A 23,980-nucleotide genomic window follows, 5' to 3' on the forward strand; every position below is an offset into this window, starting at 1 on the left:
TGAAGGAGTTTAATTTATGATAAAAAAAAAAAAAAAACTTAAATTAATAGTTTTATTAAATTGCAATTACACACACACAAAGAAACATTTTGGAATAGATACAAATATTATATTAATAAGAACTACTTTATATAATTTTGGTATAGATGGTCTAAAATTTGAAATAACATATTATAATAAATATAACTTAAAAGGTTACCCTTTGGTTTGGTCGCCTATTTTGCGACTAGATAACACACACACATACATATATACACACACACAAGCACGCATACGTGAAATCACACTTATTGATATTATCATATAGGTACATTAATGTTATACATTAAAATAAATAAAGACTTACGCGATCTGATAATAAACATTAGGAATCAATTAGGAAATGAATCATTATAGATGTGTTATAATATTATACATTATATAAATGCCAAGGGCAGTAATCACAAATCTTAACATATTTTGTATTATAATATAATATATATATATATGTACCTATGCTTAGATAATGTAACAAATATATACCTACCTAGGCGGAATCACAGAGGACTACAATAGAGAGTTACAATATAATAACTGTTAATGTATATTTATAATCATGGCCTATAAACGAAGGATTAACAATAATCGCAGTTTATTTGACATTTTCCGATAATCGGGTAGGTTCATGATTATGACTATTATATTATAATTCTAAATAATAATATTGTATTACCAAATATAATGCAGTCATGACACTTGGGTACAATTAAGCGATATATATTTAGTAAAACACGTAACTTAATACATTTCAAATGGTTTATCTAAATTATATATTTCTAATAACTAACTAAACTAAATCGTCCATGGACCATACATAATAATATCATAATATAGATTCTAATGACTATATATATATATAAAAAAAATTACAATTTAGGTATCTATAATAGGGTAATATATTAATATAATCGTGTAAATACAATAACCACTTTTGTGACATTAGTACACGAAATAATATATATACATTATACACTTATACATAGGTTAATAACACGAAATTATACGTACCTATATATATATATATTATTACGTGGCAAGAACAACGTTTTTATGCGACCCGATCGCGTGTAATATCAAACTATACTGCTTGCTCTATAATATAGAGTCTATATCATAATATAGGTACTCGTATTATAGTGATCGATCAATGATTTATCGATTTTCATTGGATGGGTATAATAATTTACTTTCTACCTATTTAGCTTTTTAGTTTTAAAAGACATGATTATGTGATACAAAAAATATTTTGCAGACACTCGATACAATTATATAAGACAAGGCAACGGTTAAATGATTATTACTAAGGAATTACGCAATAAAAACAATATATATATATATATAATTAAAAATAGAGTAAATCGAAAATGGTATAACTTTGTCGAAAAGCTGGTTATATAATATAATAATATAAATAACAGGAGCTACGCGTGGACTTTTCAACTTAGCTAAATATTATTGGCAAAACGAAATTAGCTGGCAGATAGTCACACCGGTGACATCATACTATTAACTTTAATATACGTTTCGATTTGAAAGCTTCGGCAATTAATTTAGTATGTGATATACACATACCTATATGTTATATAGGTTGTACATAAGGACTCGCTTATAATTGGCTATCTGAGGGCGATTGGAAAATAGGAGGTTTTAAAAAAATGTCATTATTTATGTTTACGTATATTTTTATACACTGTTGTAAATTACGATATAGTTCCGAATAGGTTTCAATCAAAATTGGTTCTCCACGGTGGACTGTTTCGCACGGGGTGTTGTATAAAAATTAGTTCCTAGTTGGAATTTTCGTACATATATTCTGCAGCTTTTTAAAAAAACAATTTGCAATAAGTTTTAAATCCTTGTAACCAAACTACAATTCCATTATAATAATATTTTATAAACTCAATATATATTTTATTTTATTTTTAATGATATTTTGGGTGGGGATATGATTGTTTTTATACTATGAAACGTGGAAGACGTACACCTGTGGATAACCCCTGTCGATTTGGGGTGTGGGTCGCTGAAGAGATGATGATAGGCAGTGATTCAGTCGTGGTAGGAGACGTAAGACTCCAGGGGCTTGGGCAGGTTTAGCTCGGCAACCGTGTCGGGGTGCGCGTTACCGTGGCGGCCGCGGAACAACGACCGCCGTATGGACTTGCGGCACAACTGCTGCAGCGAGTGCGGTTGCACCCACTGAGGTGCCAGGGCTTTTTTGATCTGGAAGAACACTGGTCCAAATATATTGTAACACTGAGCGTGACTGAACATAGTGCGCATGACGTGCGAGTGCATCCTGGTCGGGTCCTCGCCCATTGACTGGGCGTATCGTAAAAAAAAAAACGAAAAAAATTAGGTACCTAATTAATGTTTTTGAAAAGAAAAAAAAAGAAGAACCACATGACAACATACGTTAGGTTAGGTATTGACGTATTTAAATAATTAATATTTAGACATTAGACGTTAAGTAACACATCTACAACACAACAATATAAAGTTTAAATAAGTTGAGTAAAATTGCGAAGTTTAGTACTTATAGATGTTTAAATCCATTTAAATTCTCCTCATCTAAATTTTGAAATAGCTTAAATCCTATTATTAATGCATATGACCCAAATTTATATATAAAAAAATATTTTTAATAATACGATATGTCATATGAATTATATTGGTAAAAAAAAAACGAGAAGTACGCAGCAAAATTAAAAATGTAGAAATGACTTGCAACAATTGCAACTGGGTTTGATTACCCAGAATGTGGATACGTAATAATTTTTATCACAAGGGATGCAATAAAATATATTGTTATTTGTTGAAGTAATTTATTTTAAAAAAATGAGGAAAACAATATTCAGAACATTCAATGCCACCCAAAGTAGATTGTACGTTACCTATGTCTTTGATAGTTATAGCATGCACCTATCTTTGAGTGAAGAAAAATTGATACATTTTTTATAGTTTTTTATAATTTATAATAAACTTAATTATTGAATATTTTTAATTTTATTTTTGCATGATATAAATGCATACTTTAATACGTAATTAAGAAACTATCAATTAGTGGTACATACGTATTTACGCAATATAAATCATTACCTATTGTAACTTTGAAACAAATAGCAATATGAAGATACAAAATAGATTATATTAGATTTGAAAATTAAAAATTTTAATAGTTATCACAGCATTTGAATGTATTTAAAAAAATTATAATTGTACTATTTTTTTAAATGCCTAAATGCATAAATATACAATACTAAAATGTTTTTTAACTCAAATATGCCAAAGTACTTGATCAAAAATAAATTTCAGCATTAGCTATGAATTTAATAGTAACCACTAATGATGAAGTATATATACAATTTTAATTAGAAAAGTGCCATGTAAAATTTAAAAATAAAATGCACTTTGATATCCGGATCCTATTAATAAAAAATATTTACTATCAATATTCGAATTAATTGTTTTGTAAAGAAGTATGGCGTTATAACAGTAAAATTAACCTTTAAAAAATATTTTTTTTAAACCAATAAGCACAAAGATAGACCTTGAAAATTCAGTGTGATAATTTATTTAGATTACTTTGTATATTTTATCATTTATTATACCAACCTGTGAGAGTAGTGACAATGTGCGCAGGCAACTGTCGTCCATGCGCCTTCTGATCATGACGGATCGTAGAAACCAAGTGAATATACTGTCCAACGGGCTCTCAATCGGGTCATCGGTCAGGCATCTCTGAAGATCCGTCTCCGTTTTCGTGCGGTATTCCTTCAGTAGTTGCACGTAATGAAGTCTAGCTTCCGAATTGCAATCTATCAGCAATTTAAAAAAGTTAAAATAACGCGAACAACGCGTCACAATCTGGTGTATAATAGGTTTAGAATTTGCCTCGGCAGTCGGAACTGAGTGGGTCGCAGTAATGGATGCTTTTAGTTTTAACTAATCAATCATTATTTAAGTAAAAACTAATAAGATTTTTAATGGTGACAAAAATTTTACATATGTCAGCCTCTATTTCTAAAGATATTTTATACTATATTAATATATTACTATTAAAGTAACACTGGTTTCAATTAAAACAACTTTCCTATTTGTCTTATAAATTATAATAAACCTTCCAATTATCCGGTTATAATTTTAAATGTCTAGTTATTAAAATTGTGTTGGGTATAAAATAAGTGTAATAAACATGGACAGAGAAAAAAATTGTGTTTAAACAACTATTGCGTAAATATTTCCATTTTCCGTCGTTCTGTGTTAGTTTTTCTCAGTTATTATGAGAAAATTATAAAGAATTTCCCACGTTTGACCCCACAGAATATCACCCAGATCACATTAGCTATCAGAAATAACTCCCAATGATGAAGATTGAACCATATATTAAAAATGTGGGGACAGACACAAATAAAAGACTTACATCATTGTAATAGGTGCCAAACATTGTTCACCCCACTCAGAATCTAAAATGCCATCAGTCTTAGTCACACTGACGTACTTAAGTCGGACCGATATTTTTTAGTGATTGAAAAATAACCCTGTTTACAGCGACCTACTTAAAGAAGTGTTTTATATACGGTTCAAATATGGTTGAACTTATTTACTAGGATTTGGTGAATTAGGTAATACTCCCTCAGTGAAAACTAATTTATCATAACAGCAATAGATTAATTGAATTTATTTAAAATATATGTATTATACATTTTCTATAAAAGTTTTTGTATAATCGTATTATGTTTCTGGATTGAATACTGTGCGAGTGTGTGCAGTGGAAGATTTAGGATTTTGTTTTTTTACAACAATAAGTGTGCAAATAGTATTTGTTAGTACAAAAGTAGTAGATAAAACGTATATATTTGTATAAGATAAGATAAGATGAAACTACATGCTTTCGGTTGAAATATAAGTAGTATAAAGTATAAAGTTATTAGTTGTTTATTGCGTATCAAATAAACGAATATGATTATGAAACCTAGCTAAATCGTAAACATATAAATTTATTATTTATATCATTTTTTTTTTAATTTTGTGACATTAGGCATTAGACTAATTTTCTCTTAAGTACACTACTGTGTGTGGAATAAAGGAAGTAATTTTCCGCTAAAAAAATATAGGTCTTGAATCCTTGTCGATTTGATACCTAGTTGGTAGTTATGGGAAGATGGGTTGGGGAGGGACTTTTCCGCTGTAGATCGTCTCACCTTCTAGCCAAACGGTCGCTCCGCAGTTCAATAAGAGTCTTGTGATGTCTATCGCCTGATCCATGTAATGAACAGTGTACGTGATCAACGACCGACCACCGTTATTCAGCCAGTTTACATCACTACCAAATTTCAGCATCATGACTGCGAACTGGTACGCGCGTTTAAACAATCCGCAGTTCATTAGCCGCTTGGCGCCCAATATTAACGCAGTGTTGCCGTTCTCGTCCACAGCTTGCGACCACCTGCGTAGCTGTGCGACGGTTGCGTTGGCTGATGTCTCTTTCAACCGGCGTACCACTTGCATCCAATTTTTATGGATATCACCTGCAACCAATATAAGTGGATACCGTATATCAAAATGTAAAGTTGTCTGTAAGGAGGGGTGGTCATTTATCACTTAAATTGTTTGTAATTGTGTAATGTGTATATTGCTTACCCGAAACGATGTCAAAAAATATGAAACAATTGGCGTTTGGCACGTTTGGATGCTTTAGACATTTTGGGCTGGACTTGAACCGAAAGCAAAACTGTATGTTCGCTATCTGTAATACGATAGAAAATTTATAAGAAACTACGTAGTTAATGTTGGTTTTCCCCCTAAAACGTGTAATATTTTCTTAAAATTTCATACGCATATCATTTAAAATTGTTGAATAGTTTTTGTTTTTATTTTCACATATTATTATATTATATAATTCTCCGTAAAAATAATTATGTGTTTAAGTAAGTACTTCAATACAAAAAATAATCTATCTGCAGACATATACCAGTGTATAGTGATTAAAATACTCCTAACTCTAAGTCCTAATAAACTAATTAAATTAGCAAAAATTATAAAGTAATTGTTGGAAGTATCTCCAGTAAAAATATAATTAATATTGTTTGTATAATTAATAATTATGTGCTATTATTCTCAAATCGTTAAATGTTATAGTTTTAAAAAAAATGTACTGTTAACAGAATTTGAATTATTATTTTAAAGTATTATAAAATAGTAAGAATAAATAACAATTTACCGCCGGTCGAGTTGCTATCAATGCATCATAGTCTTTAAAACAAAATAACTGCAACTTATCACCAACCAGCCTCCATTCTCTGAACGCACACCTGCTGCAGCAACCTGCTTTTAACAAAAATATAAAAAACAATATCATTAAACATTCTAGTTTATGTATATACTATATAATATTATATATTGCCATAGCATCTGGCAGGATATGTTCTAAAGGCAAGAAGATCTAATCGTATGGGAATGATATTTAGTATTTTGGTGTTCGTAATTATAGTCCATACCTAGTAATTTGCAAAATTATAGACAGTATATTTATTTAAATATAAAACGAACAAATATAAAGTGAAGCAATATATGCATTAATGGTAATACAAAATGTTGAGTGCATAGTACAAAATTAAGTGTGCAGTGAAATTATGGTATAGTTAAATTTGTTTAATTATTATTTTTGATTCACACATTTAAATATAATTATTAATTATTCTAGAAAAATTTTAAATCTACACTTATCAATTGTCAATATCAATGCAAATTTAAGTTAAATAATTATTAGTTAAAACATTGTACACTTAAAAATAGGAATTAAATTATTACTCGTAATCAAAAATTGACTTTCAAGATACCTTATAAAAAATCTTATAAGTTAAAATTTTTTATCATAATAAAATTCAATGAACTCTAAATATCGAATATTTAAAGTACTTTATTTTACCTAACAAATGAATAATACATCTTCTGTCAACAGTCAAGCTAAAGATGTTTGAATATTTAATTGGTAGTTGCATAGTAGGTTATTGTATATGATTTAGGTACACATTGGCAACCCCTCCCCCCTATGTGGAGGCACTATAATGTTTGTAGTTGGTCTAATCAATAATCCCTTATATAGAGTTTTCAATACAAAAAAATACATACTATTATAGTCTTTGCAAAAAAGGGTTTATTTTGCAGAAAACTTTATACAATCTAGTTGTGGCCATGTGAAATGCATAATGTTGATTTATACGGAGTTATCCGTTAAACATTTAAGATACTCATTATTTAAGAAAACACGTTTTAAAAATATTTCTTTAATAATATTTTAAGTTATTAAAAAACATTATTTTTGGGGGAAAAATAATATATAATATTATATACTGTTTTTTTATCGTAATCATTTTTAAATTTTTCCCCTTTGAATGACAACTTACATTTTTAATTCATATGTTTAAACAAAGCGGAATATTATTCAAAGTATTTCGATCAATAAAAATCAATTAAAGTTTAGATGAACGAAGTACTGGACCAACATTTTTCAGGGTACACCTATATCACTCCACTCCGCTCATCATAATATAAACTATAAATAACCACTTCTAACTATAAGGCGTGAATTTAAATACAAATTGCATTTTTTTCCATTTATCCCAAAACATTGGTTGTCATTCACAAATTCGTTTAAAAATATTTTATTCTTGGAATTTTTTTTTAAAACATAGTACATTTTTTGTTATCATAATGGATAACATTTTATGAAAATTTACCATAAACTATACAATAACAACACTAAAAGAAAAAATATTAAATAGGTATTTATAATAGGTGCTTTGTTGTATTATTTTTATTACGTATGTTTTTACCGTGCTAGACGAATGCGATGGTAGCTGCATAATTTTCTGACATGTGAAGTCACGAGCAGGTAGCTACGAGTATAGATATGAAGTTTTATTTACAACTTGTATTACCCCAAATTTCGAAAAATTAAATAATACAAATAGATTTTTGTTTAATTATTTTATTTCTCATTATATTGAAAACAATTTTTAAGGACAATATTATAAGTTATATAATATTATTAGTGCATTAAGCCATATTTTTTTAAAGGCATTTTTTTTATTTTTTGGGATATTTAAATTTACACCCTACTTATAAATTATAACCTACTTGTCAAAAATTTAATTTTTATATATCAAACTACTAAAAAAATATTCTGCTTTTTAATAAAAAAAAATCAATGTTCTAAAATATTAAAAAAAAAAAATAACAATATTAAAAAAATATAATTATTTTTAAATGCTGTTATTTAACTTCCTAGAAATTATTCAAAAGAGACGATTTCAAAAATGTTAATAGTTTTTGAAATAACGAGTATTTTACATGAAATTGATTACCCGGTATATGTATAATAAATATATATATGCCGTATATAAAATATTGCTCAATCCGCAAACATACTTTTGCATTCTCCTCCGTGCCATTCACCGGCGATTATTTTGTCGATATCATTGTCTGCCGATGATATACACAGCGTGGACACTTCCGCCTGGCTCTCTGGTTGTTGGCTTTCTGACGATGGACCACCGGAAGCGACGTCTAACTGCAATGAAGCCAGCGGGTCGTCGCTACAACCTTCTGCACCCTCGGTCATACTGTCATTTTTGTCACTGTGATCAGAATTAAAAATATTATACCTAATATGTATAAGTATTCTAAAAAAATACATAAAGTAGTTATATAATTATTCATTTTTTACGATGGTTTTTTTAAAATATAAACCAAGTGTTTAATGTATGTCAAGTCATATTATATTATATGTATTAATATTATAGTTTTGATATTAAGTCTTTTAGCTATAGCTATACATATACTGCAAAAACATCTTCAGAGCGCTAAAGTCCATAAATGTTGCCCTGAAAAGTTTTCACAGATTCTTTAAAAGTTTCAATAGACCAAGAATCATTAATTAGTTCGCTACGCAATTATATTAAATAAAGTTAAAAATAAACAATTTATTCTAATAAATAATAGTAGATATACGCACTATACGATATATTAATTAAATTTGTATTACTCATTCGTCATTCTTATTAATTGGTATGTCTTACCATGTGTAACTAATACATATTGTATACTAACATCTAGCTAATTTTTACTTAAAGTTAATATTTTATATTAAGTAATTGAAAACTTAAGATAGGTTTTTAAATCCTATAGTATGATATGTAAGATATAACATACATCAAGTTGTATATCTTATATACTTAAATAGGAAGGTAGTTATATACTACATAATACTTTATCAGAATTATTGATAATAAACTGTTGGGTACTTAACGTAAGTATTAAGTAGAATTGTTAATAAATTATTGATATTTTATTGGCTTGTTAGAATAAATTATAACCATTTAAAAAATAAAAATAATTAAACCATTATATTGAAGTACAATAAACGGCACTTACGAAATTTAAGATTATGCCAATTATTGTGTCACTGAACTTTAGAATAATTATATTATATATATATAAACACACACATATATATATGTTTGTATATTCAAACATAGTACAATTGTTAAATTAAAATAGTAAGAAATATAATATCAGCCATCAGCTATTTTTTTATTGATATTTCGATAAATAAGAAAATAATATGTTTATATAACTATTGCAATTTTTAAAAACTTTAATACCTATCATTAATTATATTTATCACGTATATTAAACTTTTCGAACAAATCATGTACGCTGTAATAGATAATATTACATATGTATACATAACATACATAACAGAAAGTTAAATGGTTTTTTAAAAATTTGACTATTACTATTACTATTATTATGTCAAGTAGTGTATACCCAAGTTCACACGGTCATAGTTTTTGATGTCTTTATAATTGACTTCAGCGATAGCGCGATAGACAAACGCGTGGCGGTAGTCAAACTAAATTGATATGGAAAAAAACCGTGTTTTTTTTTATCTTTACCGTTATTCTATATGTTAACGACGTGTGAGGTGAACGGGAAACAGGGGAACATGGAATGCTGAAGGTTATTGCCTCTTCTACACCGCGCGCATAAACACTCCATGCAACGCGGAATTGTTCAAATCGCCACAATAATGCACATTTATAGAAAGTGGAAGTAGATATATATCGGAGTGCGACGCATCGTCGTAGTTACCATGTACTATAACGACGCTGGTAACAAACGATATATTATAATTAATAATGATTATTGTTACTTATATATTATATGCACAATATCTATATTATACATTGTATTATAATATGCGCTGCAGTGCTGCACTACTTCGTGTAACTGCAGTTTTAAGTATTTTTTTTATTCACCATTCGTGTGACATCCGTTTATATTGTATTAAACAATATAATAAATGTAGTTCATCATTAAACATAACTTACAAGTTGTTATAATAAGTCAAATGCAATATCATCGATAATATTATTGTTTTGTCGATATCCATTATTTTTCAGTACATAATAATATTCGATATTCTTTATTAATTCACGTTGCAAGTCATAAAATACAAGCATTATTAATAATGATTAATGACTATAAATATAAACTACTATAATATGTACAATAAATATAAAATTGTATTATATCTATAAAATATTATGACACCAGAACAAATATGTTAGGTAGGTAATTATTAATGCGATATCACGGAATTTCTTTAATAATAAGGAAAAATTATTTTAACTAATATAAGTACACATAAATTGGTTACGTTTTTGTATTTTATAAGCATGAATCATGAACGCACGATATAGCTGGTAATTTGCATTGATTGCAGTGTTTAAATTTATATTTTATATCAATAATGATACGTTATGATTAAAATACCATAACCATATACATAAATATTATTTTTCACTAAGTATAAGCCTCGATCACGCTTGTTAAAACATCAGTGCGGGGTAACGGTATGTCGGTATTTAATATTACATTACATTATGTTATAGTATCATACCAAGGTAGTGTGCGAGTATAGTATTTAATGACATTATGCTACGTTATTCACAAATATTTATATTTTATGACTATTATAGTGTTATCAATACATATTAAGTATATATTATATATGCATATCTATATAGTGATACTTATTATACCGTATGGCATTTATTATACATGTACAATATATATATATGTTTAACCAATGGTTATTATAAATTTTAATGTTAATGTTTAACATTAATATGTTTTGTTATATTTTTTAATAACTTTCAACGCTGTATTTGTAAGATGTGAATATCTAACCATATATTATGTATTAGATATATTTTTCAATCCTAATTTGCTATTTATTAATTATATTTCTTTTTTAATAACTTTTTGTTTTCAATATTTTAAAATATAATATATACGGTAATCGTACACAATAATAAAATAAAAGATTAACACAGTGTTTAAATTTTATATAAAAAACTACACAATTGTTGTATTAGTTGTAATTAATTTTTATGTATTACCTATTATGGGTTTCAATAACTGTCCTGCGCGATTTTATTATAATTTATAGGTATTTGATCTTATCTCATTCTAGTATTTTATTATTTTATTTTAATTTGGTCTATCAATATGATAATTATTAATATAATTGATAATACGTTAAAATTGCATATAGCTATTAAGATTTAAGAATACATTATTATAATTCATTAAAAAAATATCTGCTATCGTTGTATTGCGTTTCCGATGTTTCCATAATAGTACAATACATAATACGACAGTTTAAACAATAAGCATAACAACTGTTTTAATAATTTAATTGTTTTATTAATATAAAATTAAAGATCAGAACAATACTATCTCAGTGTAAAAAAAATATGAAAATCATAAATATTATATTAATATACCTATATACCTTTAAAAAATGCATCATATAAAGCAATGTTGAGTCATTGGGAAGTAGGTATACATTCATACCTAAATTAGAAACGAAAGAATATTATACAGATGAATATTGTGCAAGCACAATGCAGAACAGTACGCATAGGTCTGCTCTAACGGTTGTGTGTCCGTTATGTTCTTCATCGTTGTAACGATTGAATGAGCGCGTGTTTTTCGGCTACATTACACACCACTTCAAGTCGTCTTGGGAAATAAATAAATAATAGGTATTTATATATATATATATATATACAATATGTATACAAAAACCTAGAAAATAAACCCAGAAAACACTTTATAAAGACAGAGGTGTGCAGAATAGGAAAAAAACGAATAAATAAAAAAAAATATAAAAAATAAAGTGATGAAAGGTCGATCCTCTTTGCCCGTCGATGACCTCACGTATACCTACGTACAGCTGTTATATTCAGTCAATATCCTTTAAATTTAAAAAAATACACATGACTGAATATTCGGCGATATTTTTCTTTAGCTTACTTATATCTAACAATTCACGATCATGATAAAGATAACATTTTTCAATTATCATTATCAAATTAAACTATACAATTTGATAGTTTTAGTTATTTTGGATTTTAATTTTTAAAGAAAATAAGTAATAACCCATAATTTGGGTGTTATACTCGTATATATTTTATGTTTGTTTAATTCTATGCTAAAGTAATAAAAATATTATTATAAGTTAGGTATTACAAAATAATAACTAATAGAAGTAATGACTCCTATATTTAATATTTTAATTAGTGTTATATAGTTATAACTTATAAATACGACTTGGTAATAATGGAATAAAATCTAGACACAGTAATACATAGTTTAGGTATTTTGATTAATTTATACGCGTATATAATAATAAAATATTAAATTACATATGAGTTGTAAGTGATACTATATCTATATAGGTAGGTAGGAGTATAGTCTATACACATGGTATATAATGAATACTTCAATTCAATTACTCATATACCTGAGTGGTAAAGAAATATGAAAAATGACATCATATAGTATTACTGCTATTTTCCATGGAGTTCATGAACTTTAAGCTTAAAATGTTTATGACACCCGAGAATCACATTTTTGAAAACTCGATAAACATATGAATTCTAAAATATTTACCTTTAAAGATATTGTATAACGTAGAGGTTACATTAACAAATATTACAATTTATAAGTAATTTAATTTTCTCAATTAAAAAAAAAAACATTATGATAGCCATTTAAAAAAAAAAAATTTTAATAAAAATATATTTGCAGATTCCTAAAATTGAATATTTTTTGTTATTGTTTTGGTAAAAATAAATAATGTTTAAAATATTTGAAAGATATTTACTCGAGCGAAAAAAATGAATGAAAAAAAAAGAAAATCGTCAATATAATATATTATAATGTTGGTATGTTATAAATATTTTATGTTACGAGTATATGGTAACTCATAACGAGTATGCCAACTTCATGTTAAAAACCAAATACGCGTATAGTAATCAAACACACTCACTCGTTCGATGATTCCAGATGTCCGTTGGGTACTAAAATAAACAGACTGAAGAAGAGAAGAATAAACGTGAACTCGTTATTATTTCGAGTGGATTGAACGTGATATATCATATATACGGAATAAAGAATAAATGAAGTAACAATATATAATATTTAATATTTAATTTATTATATACCTATATAATATAGATACAAATTGTTTAATTTGAAATTCCGACGAACGATTTCCGCGCGCTGGCACATAATATATAGGCTCACCATGGAAACGCACTAATAATCTGTATCAGCCCGAAATGCGGAGCGGAGAAAAAATTACATGGTGAGAATGACGAATAAAACGAAAAACAAAACTAGGGCCTCTACGTGGATTTCTCAATCTCAGTCAGTCCGCGCTGTCACCTCAGCATGGTTCAACGATTCTTTTGTGATTCGAGACCTGCAGCCGCCTTCTGCTCCTCCCCTCCCGCTCCTCCTCCATCACCTCCTCCTCATATTCAACATCCATGCGGTCCAAATAAAAACCGATAAACCCGTTCGCCAAAAATAAAATATATATTTAATATAACAAAGAAGATACTTGAAAGGAAAAAAAAGAAAGAAAGAAAAAAGGCGAGTATGAAAAATATTGACGACATAACCGGTTGAACGTTAAAATAAAGAACATCTGTATAGTTTACTAGCTATATATATGTTTAATACAGCAAAGGGTAGAGTTACTTTGCTTGATGTACCTATATCATGTTTTTTCTTTGTACCTATATTCGTATACAGGGCGATTCATTCAACTGGGTGAATTTTGTTTTAAAAATAAATAAATTTAAATTCTGATTTTTAGAAATTTTATGTAAAACCATATTATTTTAAAATGTTTACATATTATGTATTATTTAAACAATATTCTGTGGTGGTATAAACTTATTTTTTCAAATATATAAATATTATATATATATATATCTATATATATATCTGATTTAACAGTAATAGGCAAACCTATTAACTCCGTGATAATACCTATCGAAGATCGAGGTTATAAAATATAGTTAAACAAACAAATAAATAAATAAATGTATACTTTTACTTAATCAATTACTTATTAATTAATTATTATACCCAAAAACCGCTTTCAAATTATAAAATTCTAATAGATCAATGTTTATTAATTATTAATAATTGTTATAATTCTAAAATCATCATATTTTCCAATCTGTTAAATTTTTTTACCATGAATTTAGTACATAATTAAGTGTAATAACTCAGTAACTACTTATTTAAATTTTGATACAATTTTATATATTTATCCTAATTTAAATACAAATTAAATTTCAAGTAATTTACAGTAAAGACAGATGGGCTTCAAAAAGGAAAATGGGAAATTCTATCATTACATTTGTCAAAAGACACTTTTTAAATGGCATAGGTACATATTCTAAGTTTTTTAAGATATGGCCTTTAAGGGTGTAATTATAAAAAAATAAGTCCAGAATTTGATTTTAAATACATAATTAATGAATAAATTAAAGCTGATCATATTTGATAAAATAAATCACTCTGTATATATAGCAGTTGGTCGGAGGCGGTCACTAGTATTGCGAAAATGTGAGTACGATGGAGAGGAATAGGTGGTCAGAAAAGGGCTAGATACATCCCGCTGAACTACCCGAACTTTGTGTATGTTCATATGTGTGTGTGTGTGTGTGTGTATGCACGTGCCATCGAAAACGCAATATAGGTCCTACAAATGGCGCGCGCCTCTGTCGATTGCGCTTTTACAGCGCTCGCCGCGGAATAAGGACGACACTATCACGCAGAATGGCCACAGAATGATTATTTTTTCGATTACAAATTTCAAGTGGATCGCATTGAGTTATATTTATATTTATGCATATTATATTGAATATGTTATAATATTATGTGCGTTCTTCCGTATTGCCAGTTTCAGAGCGCGGGAGAGAACGACCATCAAATTATTATTATTATTATTATTATTGCCGCGCCGTTAGCACACCGAGGTCGGTGAACCATCGGCGGTCACGCCAGTCCTTGCCAAATTATATTACCGTACGATAGCAATGCTCGCGTCGCCTACTGCTCGTAAACGTATTAATTTGTTCGTCGACAGTAAATTGCAAAATTATCCCTTAGGCATGCCGTTTCCGAATCTCAATTATTATTATTTGCGTCATCAGTTCAAACACTAATCGGCATACTTATGGAAGTGGTTATTTATTTTATACAAAAGGTTTTTTTTTATTTTTCTAATATAAATACAAATGTAATATAAATTACTTTTACCAATAGAAATCCTAAGCACTATGCTACAAAGTTTAAAAAAAAATTATTAATATATATATTTTATTATTAAACATAAGTAGAGTTTTATTCATATTATGAAACTGTTGCACCACTCTATAAAAAATGTATATAGGAGTAATATAAATAAATAAACTTAATACTATAGGTACATTGCATAGAGTACGTTAAACTCAATACATTTTTAGAAAATGCCAAAATATAATATATTTATTGTATAGTAATTAGTAACACAGTATTAACTACATGGAGAATAATTTTTGTAATACAACACATTAAATGATACATGAGTTCACAAATTACAATTTTTCCAATTCACATGTTTTGAGTGAAATTACTGATATATATGTATGCGTGTATAACTTTTTAACTATAAATCTGCAATGTATAGATAATGATAATACATATGTTATGTTGGACAGTTTCAACATCTATGATTTGAATTTTTTTAATTATAACAGTTAACCATGTATAAAATTGAATTAATGTTAAAAAATTTATGATTAACCTTGTATTTATTGTCTAACTATTTGAATTAATACAATTCATATTATAAACATAAATAGTACCCCCCCCCCCTATAATTTTTCCCAATTATTAAGAAAAATACTAATAAAATTTTACTTGCACTTCAAGAAAAAATTAAGAGGACGTCATACCCACGTGTGTTGTTTCTGTCTTACAATGGCCATAAATTAAAATATAAACAAAAGCCCATGAGATGCTCTAGATAATATTATTACCTTTAAGTTTGATAATAGGTAAATTGACTCTAATATTAAAGCTAACAGCATAAAATTGAATCTGGTGAACGGAAATTTGCCATGTCTTACGTTCGTAAGACAGACAATACATGTGGGTATGACGTCCTCTTAAGCCAAACTCACTACTGAAAACCATCTCTATTAAAAATTGAAGCAAATTTTCTATTTCAAAATCAAAACATGACGATAAAAATAAAAAATAAATACTGATTTGTTAGTAGTTAATAATATATAATTTTAATTTTAATTATTACGAAAGTTGATAAGTGTTATGGTAGCATATAACTATAATGAATTTTGAAATTCCTAAACATCAATTTCTTCTGTACTTATATGGCACGACTCATTTTGCGACATAAATCACATTGAATGACATGCAGACACAATAAAAATACACATAGAGGTGTGTGGTATCGTCGTTTGGGTTCCATCAATTTAATACTTATAGTTGTTCGCACATTTCAACAGGTTTTCCTTCACGGGTCGCGGAGTTTATAGCGTATTGGATTTGGACGTCGACGGGGTCAACGCACACCACGATCGGCCGTTAATCTTTTTAGGCACACCCATATTATCACCGAAAACTAAAATAAAAAAAAAACCACCAGCAGTCCTAAAATCCATTAAATGTAGCCGATAATTATAAACCAAATCGTGATTACACGATTGCCACGGAAGGAGAGAAAAAACAACATCACATACACATATATAGTAGAGGGACGGTTTAGAATAGCAATTATATTTGGTCAGGACGTTAACCCACACAATTCCAAGCTTAATTAAATTGTATAATGATTAAATTTCACCAATTTACCCCGTCCTATTATAGTGACAAAATGAACCAAGGCTAAACGTTTATTATATATTGAAAGTTATGAGTTATTTTTACCAAAAGCTTTTGCTTGATTAGTTCATACTCGTATCATATAAAGTTTTATCTCTTTACCCTTAATTTGTTCAATTAATATTTTGCAGCAATAAGTAATTAAACAATTTAAAAAGTTTAAACTCTTTGAATAACTTAAAAAAATATATTGATATTTATATAATTTTTTTGTTATTTTAGTATCTTTGTATTCATAGATTTTTTTGTTTTAGAGAATAACATACCTAATTTATTTTTTAGATCATAACATTTATAATTGTAAAATATAAAATGTCTAATTTTTTTTTTTAATATGACAATTTATAATATATTAGTATTTTAAAATTATATAATATTTTTTATTTATATGTCTATCATCTATTGATAAAAAAGAGATTTGACCAACTTAAAAACCATAAAACATTATTATTTACAATTGATTTATAGCAAGTTAGTAGTTTATTAGTAAAATAAAATGTTTTAAAAATTCAGTATAAAGATGGATTAGTCTATAATGAACTTTTGTGAAAACAACGATGGAAGTTCAATCAAAGGTGTAATAGATGAATACGTTTTTAACAGTTTAATAATTAACATATATTTTACGATATTACTATAATATAAATAGTGCAGTTTACCTATACTTCATTATCTGAATCATTTTATATAAAATACTTTTTGGTAGCTCTTTTAGTTCCTATGTGTGTGTGTGTGTGTGTGTGTGTGTGTGTGTGTGTGTGTTTATTACCTATATACTTTTATATTATTAAATGCAATGTAATTATTTTAATCGTTTTATCTACAAAAAATAAGTTTTTTTAAACCTAATTCAACTATAGTGTGTTAGTAATTATTATGTTTTATAACTTACGAGTATTTCCATATAAAACATATTTTAAATTTATAAATATATATTAAAATGTACATTAAAAAGCATTCGATAATATGAAGTCTTGACCTTATACTAGTTATACCTTATTAATTTGGGATTAAATGCAATCATATATTATTAACATTAATAACACCTAAGTAGTAAGTACTTATAAAATATGAACATCGTATTTTATGTTAGAAGCTTGAATATAAGTATCCGAAATATTTCAATTTTTAAATAGGTAATGTATTAAATAACTTTTAATTTACGATTTATGAGATTTATCTAAACAATTATTAGAATTTATTAAACTTTCGAATTAAGTTAAGTCACTATAATATAAGATGAAAGTTATTCGGTTAATCGGTGAAAAATTATATTTTTAGGAGTGGAGGACAGTGACCGACCACGCCAAGTACCTACATCGTGGGTCAATGATCTGCCTCCGTGTTCCGTTACTATAATATTATTATTGCCGTGTTGCTATATCATCGCGACAACGGTCGCTTTGTTTTTTTTTTTTGCTATACGTTTAGTCGGAAGAGGTTTTTTCATTCTTTATATTTTTTTTTCATATACAAGTCTATGAAAAAAATAATAATAATAAAGAATTGATTAATAAAAACCATATCCGGGTTGACAACTTCTTGACATCGGCAATGAAAAGAGTTAAGTAAAGAAATCATCGTATAGTGAAAATCTCGGTTGATTTGTACTGGAACGCACAATTCTAAAACCTAAAACATGCTACAGAATAGTCGCTATTTATGGGATTGTATGTTTCCTTTTAAAATGCAATGGTTGTCACTAACCTGATCTAATAAATCAAAACTAAAAACAAGAAGTTAATTTAAGTATTTTAACCCTTATCGTTGTATAATATTTCCCAACATGTTATTAACATATTGAATATTAAAAATTAATTTAACGTCTAAATTTGTTCTTGTTTTATTTTAAGTATAATTAAAGATATTTTATAAAAATTGTTAGAATTATAAAAAGTTAAAAACTAAATATACCGTAGGGCGGAGATTATTAAGATAATCAATACATTAATAAAATAAACTTAATAATTTATTATGTCATAAAAAAGTAATGACTACTTAATATTATACGTAGAAACTTTTAAAAATAGAACTTTATGAACAGATTAAATAACAAGACTATTTAAATTAAAATTATTATCAATATTCTATAACCATAGATAGGTACAATAATTACTTATTATTACTATTAGATAATTAGGCACAATTTGTGATATTTATTTATATTTTAAATATTTCAAAAATAATATAAATTATTCGTTAGATAATATTATTATACTGATTACACAAAATTATAACAAATAGTTTTACATTTTATAAACAAATTTATTGACCTATTTTGTATAAATTACAGTGTCCATGAAATATTCAAACATAAACTAATTTAAACAAAGGGTTATAATATAATTTACATTACACTACTACTTAAAAGTTTAATGTATAGTAATTACTCGCGAGACACCTTGTAAGTGCTGTAGATGCTTAATAAGTATAAGGCATGTGTATTCAATATAGTGCATTTAGTTCAATAACTATAATTTGCATAGATAATTTTATCTATTAATTAGATCAATGTTTAAATAGACGTAGGTATATAGAATATATAGAAAAATAATGAAACTGTAACAAACTTTTTACCCTATAATTGCATTGTGCGTAATAATACTCAAAATTACAGTTGGGTATAGTGTATACATATCCTCTATGTGAAACCAAAAATATTTAACATAATAAAAACAAATTTAAAGTTTAAAACAATAGTCACATTACCTACTGACTGTTAATTTTAAGAAATCCGCAAATATTTTTGAACGTAAGTAAAAAATTATAATACAAATTTAAGAAATGCAAGTGTACGTTCAATTGTATATATTAGTCAATTATTCAAATTTAATCCAGATTACATAGATATCACAAGATAATTAAATATTTTAGTCAACTTAGGACGTCTTCTAATCACTATCTACGGCAATTAATAATGGCGAATGCCGAATAATACAAAAATGATTACCGTGCATTTATATTATATAATATTTTAAGTTTGCTATAGTACAAATATAGTTGTATTTTATTCATGTAGATACAATTTCTATATAGCCAAACTCATGAAGCTGAACAAGTTGTGAGCAAGCAATCTACCAACTATATTATAATCACTACTATACGTTCTACTAAAATTATTACTAAGAATTATCAAAAATAATATTTATTATTAATTTTGCATAGGTACTTGTTTTAATATACGAGTAATCGGTTTAATTTGCAGAAAATGAAATTTTAAAACGACTGTTTCATTAAAAGTTGTCAAGAATTGTTCAAGTAAGTTATTTATTATCCTATGTTTTATACAATTATATTCATCGATAAAATAGGAAAAATTGTATTACGGTATTAAAACAAATATACGGTATACAGATTTAAATTAAACTGTTAACTTTTTTTCGTATAATTTTTTAATTAAATATATATACTATATTTACTATTGTTGGGATAAATATTTTGAAATCAACACCATACAATATATATCACATAAGTTAAAACGGACAGTTCCTATTTTATCGTTGTAGACAAAATATCTATTGTATACATAACAATAACATGTTAAGTATGAATACTTAGGAGCAATTCATTATAATAAGGTTTGGCTATAAAGAATGTGAAATCGCGTGGGATTTCTGACAAAAAGTGTTAAATGGATCTCTATTATAACACAACCTAGAGTAAGCAGTTTCATAGAACAAAAATTGCAGAATTTAATAAAAACAAACAGTTATATTTACTGTTGACCAAGTTAAAAATAAATATAATAATACAACTTATATAATATTATCGTATACTTCTAACTCCTACATTATAATAATATATAAATAGATATAAAAAATAATAAGAACATTAAGAACATATAATATGAGTTAATGAGTTATACAGGAAAAAAATTATTCGTATTTCTGATATTAGTTAGTTACATATTTTTTTAGTTGAAGTCTAGTGACCACTGAACCGTTGTATAGATGTAAAAAAATGATAGAAAAATTGTCTCTAAGTTAAATTATTATTTATGTGATGTAAAAAAATATCATAGTATGTAGATTGATGAACCCGTAGACACATTTACTAGCTGTATAGTACCTATAACTGTACTATCGCGCGTATACTTATATATATATATATATACATGTATATGTATAGTATATATATATACATGGTGCCGGATGATCCGTTACATACTTCATCGGGCGAATGGCGCATAACGGCAGAAAGATCGAATAGAGCGTCAGGGGGAAGCAGAGTGGTAGGTATAAATAAATATATAGTGAGATAGAGTGAGCAAGACAGAGTCAAAGAAGCGCGTACGGTATAGAGGGAGTGAGAGCATGACAACGCACAGGAATATACGATCAATGTCTCGCAGACGCACCAGCACCAGTTTCTCGGGCGGCGGGGTTGTACTAACTAGCAAGAGAGGGGAAGGTTAAGCTGCGCTATCAAAATTTAAGGTTTATGAGTCAATTGTGTGATGTCGATGATTAACCTGTTACCGTCATATATAAGTACTACCTGTTCCGGTAACGGCGTTCTCCTACAGTGGTGCTTCCGCCGCGCGGCTGCTGAACAAATAATATATATGCCTATCTGCGCAGTTACTAGTTAGGTACGCTAAGTCACTATCGTTATTTAGTTTTGTACATACATAGATGGATAGATACCTACCTAGTACATACATACGACTACAGTTAAGCACTGTACTGTAAGCCACACTAACGTCTAAAACACCGATAACCCATCGCAGTAGGTATATATATTAAATATACATATAATGTGGTCAACCACACAATATAATAATATACATACGCCTATATTATATTATCATAATTTGTGTTGAACGCATAAGGCGTAAAATGTCATTCAACTTCTATTCCATCGAATTATCAAAACGAATAAACCGTTAGCGAGCTACTCAAGTCAACAATCACAGATAACGAAAAATTTTAAACATAATACGTATATTTACAGTTTCTTAAACATTAGTTAATATAATATATATGTACCAAGATCGTTCGTTAAATTTGTCGAATATTTGTGTAATTTAAAATGAAACTAATTAAAAATCTAAACGATATTATACAATTGTTATAATATCTCGGATTTTTTTTTTGTGTGACAAGTATAAATTATACGTGAAACCCAAATCAGAAAACAGTAAATTATTCATTATTCAAAATAATATTATACTACTCTGTAGTCTGTATTCCATATTTCCATATTCTACTAGTATAATATGTAATTGATTTGTGGAAAAGTTTCAAACACAGAAACTCGTAGGATTTCACAAGTATTATATAACAATCAATTATCGAATTTAATTTTCGTCGAAATGAGGAAAACAGTATTAATATTAATTAACTTACCTAATTATGCTTTCAGTAGTTGTGACCCTAAGTCCTTTGGTTCGGTGTTCCTTCATAACTAAAATAACAAACAATTCAAAGTTAGATATATGTATATACATTTTTATAGTCATAAACTCATAACTCATTAATAATTTTTATATATTTCATTTTTATTGATACTTGAATATATATGATAAATATTGTCAAATTGTCAAATTAAAAAAAAAAAAAAAATTAAGCATTACGAACATTTGTATTTTGTAAGTACATACCAATTGTATCAATAGTTAAGTATCTAACGTTAGGTATACACATTTTTATCTTTATTATTAGGTAATAGAGTAACGACCGAAAAAATTGGGTTGAATGAACCTATAGTAAAATGAATAGAAGCTCTATGCGCTCGCCTAGTTTTTCTTTTATTAATAGCCTAAATACCGTTTTTAACCAATAAATAGAAATACAAAGTTCGATTAACTTCATACAATTAAAGATATTTTATTGAAAATTTAAATTTTATTATTTAAAAAAAAAAGGGTTGATATAATTTTATTAAACTTAAGTACATCAAAATTTAAAATAATCGACATTTATTAATAAATATTATATTTTAATTTATTACTGAAGTAAATAAATATTTAAAGAACTAAAATCCTTATTATTTAATTATATTTTAAATAAGTAGGTTTATCTAATATTATAATATATATTTTAATAAATAGTATTGTTAATTATTATAAATTTAGTATTTTAGCTATTAAAAAAGTACCTTTATAAAAAAAAGAAAAATTTTATATTTTTAAAATTTTTACAAATTGATTTTTAATATAAATATAAAGCAAAATTAATTTTGTTTGGCAATCTTAATTTTAAGCAAAAATTTCAACTGAGTGCAAAAAATAAAATAAATTTTAATGTAATGATGGATATTGTTAAATTAGTATTCTAAAGTAGCTATTAGCTATTCCAAATATTATGTTATATTATTGTAATATGGTGTGCTGCAATCGCCCCGTAATGTTATGGGATTATAGTTCAAGTACAATTGGTAATTATTATGTACTCACCGGAGAAAAGACGATACCATTTGCGTGCACTTAAGCCCTTAATTTCGATTACACCTAAATCAAAATATAATTGGAGAAAAAAAAATAATGAATTGAAAATGTGGTACAAGTGTAAGCAAACTAAAAACACTTCACATAAAACGTTATCACAATAAATGGTTTATTGACATCCGGGACAACAAAGTCGAACGGCGGGCTACGATGCACTGCGATCAGTTGAGT

The 23,980-nt window shown here is 27.1% G+C and overlaps 1 protein-coding gene across 4 annotated transcripts; it reads right to left on the reverse strand.

The window, feature by feature from the left end:
* Nucleotides 1–38: 38 nt before the first annotated feature.
* Nucleotides 39–23,974, reverse strand: LOC132920241 (uncharacterized). 4 transcript variants are annotated; one of them, XM_060982482.1, is made up of 8 exons: nt 23,759–23,974; nt 22,710–22,767; nt 8,470–8,678; nt 6,260–6,363; nt 5,680–5,785; nt 5,241–5,567; nt 3,652–3,854; nt 39–2,358 (listed from the first exon to the last, which is right to left on the reverse strand). In XM_060982482.1, the coding sequence occupies exons 2-8, from the start codon at nt 22,763–22,765 to the stop codon at nt 2,086–2,088; spliced, it is 1,278 nt and encodes a 425-aa protein (XP_060838465.1). In that variant the 5' UTR covers nt 22,766–22,767; nt 23,759–23,974; the 3' UTR covers nt 39–2,085. The 4 variants fall into 4 exon arrangements, with proteins under 4 accessions (XP_060838465.1, XP_060838464.1, XP_060838466.1 ...); XM_060982481.1 differs by having other exon boundaries at nt 6,260–6,366; XM_060982483.1 differs by lacking the exons at nt 22,710–22,767; nt 23,759–23,974 and adding an exon at nt 9,056–9,164 and having other exon boundaries at nt 6,260–6,366.
* Nucleotides 23,975–23,980: the final 6 nt, after the last annotated feature.

Source organism: Rhopalosiphum padi, chromosome 2 (assembly GCF_020882245.1).
Source record: "Rhopalosiphum padi isolate XX-2018 chromosome 2, ASM2088224v1, whole genome shotgun sequence".
In the NCBI taxonomy this organism is placed as follows: Eukaryota; Metazoa; Arthropoda; class Insecta; order Hemiptera; family Aphididae; genus Rhopalosiphum; species Rhopalosiphum padi.

Bases quoted from the DNA above. Each gene is read 5' to 3' on its own strand.
- LOC132920241 (XM_060982481.1), bottom strand. From the start codon at position 22,765: ATGAAGGAACACCGAACCAAAGGACTTAGGGTCACAACTACTGAAAGC. The intron at 8,679-22,709 runs GTAAGTTAATTA...TTCTGATCACAG, and splicing joins ACTACTGAAAGCATAATTAG to TGACAAAAATGACAGTATGA. The intron at 5,568-5,679 runs GTAAGCAATATA...TATTGGTTGCAG, and splicing joins ATTTTTTGACATCGTTTCGG to GTGATATCCATAAAAATTGG.